The sequence below is a fragment of the Fonticula alba genome (assembly GCF_000388065.1).
Source record: "Fonticula alba strain ATCC 38817 unplaced genomic scaffold supercont2.8, whole genome shotgun sequence".
In the NCBI taxonomy this organism is placed as follows: domain Eukaryota; order Rotosphaerida; family Fonticulaceae; genus Fonticula; species Fonticula alba.
Genome location: NW_009242978.1, coordinates 1613611 through 1616071, shown reverse-complemented (window position 1 = coordinate 1616071; position 2461 = coordinate 1613611). Strand labels below are relative to the sequence as shown.

Sequence of the window (2461 nt, the reverse complement as noted above, 5' to 3'; positions counted from 1 at the left end):
GGGGGGGGGAGGTTCCTGTGTCCTGCCGGGGGTGGCCTCTTTTCTTTTTTCTTTTTTTTTCCGCCCCGCCCCGGTCTATGCTCTCCGGATGCCATCTCCCAGCTGACTCACCTCCTCTCGCGATTGCCACGGCCCGGGGTGTGCACTGGTGCCGGCAGTTTGCGGCCCCGCCTGCTTGGCCATGGTACTGAACACCTTTGGCATCGATCCCGGGCGCAAGTGGAAGGGCAATTGGCGGTGGTTTTCCGAGGAGATGCTCGACTGCTGTGCTCCCCGGTCGCGGATACTTGAGAGTGGCATCACATTCAGCGAGTTTGCCTGCCTTGCCCAGTGCAATGGCCTCCATGCCGAGTCACACCTTGCCGAGCAAAGGTACGCCCCCCTAGCTCGCCAAAAGCACATGCCGCCATGGCCATCCTCGGCCATCCCCCCCCCCCCCCCCTGCCGAGAATGAAAGCCCCCTCCTCATGCGTGGATGTTCCCCCGGCTGGCTTCCTCCTCCTGCTACCGGGCCCCCACCCTCTCGCGCTTCTTGCTGATGATCGTGTCGCCCCCGCCCCCGCCCCCGCCCCCGGACACCGAAGCTCCTACGAAGAGTTCCTCAGCGCCATCAAGCGCGCGTGCTCCTCCGAGGACACGGTTTGTGTCATTTCCTACTCGCGCGCCACTCTGCAGCAAACCGGCGATGGGCACTTCAGCCCCATCGGCGCGTATGATCCGATCGAAAACAAGGCCCTTGTGCTGGACGTCGCCCGGTTCAAGTATCCCTCCTACTGGGTCCCGGTCGACCTGCTGTGGGAGTCCCTCCGGCCGTGTGACTCGGTCACTGGCCGCTCGCGAGGGTACTTCCTGCTGAGTCGCTCATCCTTGAAGTCCGGCTCGGTGGAAACCCTCGACCGGCTGGGGCTCAAGCTGTCGGAATCCTGGCCGGCCATCGCGGCCACCCTGCGCGATGTGCGTTTTCAACTGGAACAGCAGGCCCTCGAGGAGGCTGGCGCTTCGTCGGGGACCCCGCTGCCGGAACACTCGCCGGTCCTGTCGCCCTGCAATCTGTCGGCCCCGGGCACCGCTGCGGCCGCGGCCGTCGTGGCTGCTACCGCCACCCAGGCTGGGGCTGCCGCCGCCGCCGCCGCCGCCGCCGCCGAGGCCGAGGTTCTGGCCCTGCGTCGAGCCTTGGAACTTGTGACGGCCAGCGTGCTGGCGGTCCTGCCACGCATGGCCCCGGTCCGGCTGCCGCCGGCCGCCCTGGCCACCGAGCCCACCCCCCTGGAGCTGGATGCCATGGCGCATCCACTTTATCCGATGGTGGCCAGCCTGGTGCAGGCCCACTCGCTGGATGTGCTCTTCCCCCCGGGGTCCAATGGCGGGGGGGCCGGTGCTTCCCCCGACATGAGCCCTCCTCTTGACGTGGCCACCCTCACGCCCTGTCGGCTTGCCGCGGCGCAGTCGCTCATTTCGGCGCCTCACCTGCTGGCCCTGCTGCTGGCCGTGCCAAACTGGCTGTATCCGCGCATCCTGGTCCGGGTATTCGAGTCCTCGCTGCCGCTGGCGGTTGTCGCGGACCCGGCCACCGCCACCGCCTGCCAGGACGCTGCCGCTGCCGCCCCGCGCCTGACCGCGCTGCTGGATGAGATCGGCCACCTGCGCAATCACATTGCCTCCTTCGAGGTGCTCAACGAGTGCGGCTGCAAGTGTCCCTCCACCAAGACCGGCAATGTCCCGGTGGCGAGCAAGCGCCTGTCCGATCAGTGACGCGGCCATGTGCCACAAAATCCATATGGGCATGTGTCCCCTTCCTCCCGATGGCCTTCTCCCCTCCCCATGTTGGCACCCCCGTGTGCATGTATGTCTGGACATACACCCACACCCACATGCATACATGCATGCATCTACACGCACACACCCATTCGCCACCGATCCCGAATACCAGGGGGCAAGCCCAAGACCGAGAGGAACAAAAGGCGTCCATATGCTCTGTTGTCCTTGTGCCGGGGTGTCCCAAATACAACCCGACTATGCCATCCATCCATCCATCAAGACCGTGGCCATACTCTCGCCCTCTGGACTTCGCATGCTGAGAGGGCCTCACCACGGGGACGAGAGAGGCTGACACACCTGCGAAACACCACCGGCGCACATCAGGCGTCATGAGCCAGGTCGCCCAATCCTGGCATAAAAGGCGAGGCGAGGGGGGGGGGGAGGGGGGCAGCAAGAGCGACAAACCATGCTTTCGCCGAGACCGAGGCAGGCGCGGATCCGGCCAGCAGGCCACGATCTCCGCCGCCCGTGCTGGCGTTCGTGCACCACCCTGCTCCGGGCCGGCGCAGGTGCCCGGGAAATCCGTGGGCAGTTGCCGCACCGTCCGTCCCGCGGTTGCCCTTGCGCCGCCGGGAAGTCGATCTCCAGGAAAGAAAAGGCAAGAGACGGGGGTCGAGGGGCTGGGCGCTGAGGAGGGGGGGGG

General features: G+C 66.4%; 1 protein-coding gene across 3 annotated transcripts in view; it reads left to right on the top strand.

Moving 5' to 3' along the window:
• The window catches only part of H696_05013 (hypothetical protein), a gene marked incomplete at its 3' end in the record, with an annotated part of 3156 nt that extends 1404 nt beyond the window's left edge, over nucleotides 1-1752 (top strand). For 2 of the 3 annotated variants that reach the window (XM_009498882.1, XM_009498883.1), the window contains 2 exons: nucleotides 159-372; nucleotides 585-1752. In XM_009498882.1, the coding sequence (XP_009497157.1) occupies nucleotides 159-372; nucleotides 585-1752 (1382 nt within the window). Of the gene's footprint in view, nucleotides 1-116; nucleotides 373-584 lie in introns of those variants that run through there. The other variant, XM_009498884.1, reaches the window with a different exon arrangement.
• Between the last annotated feature and the right edge of the window lie 709 nt (nucleotides 1753-2461).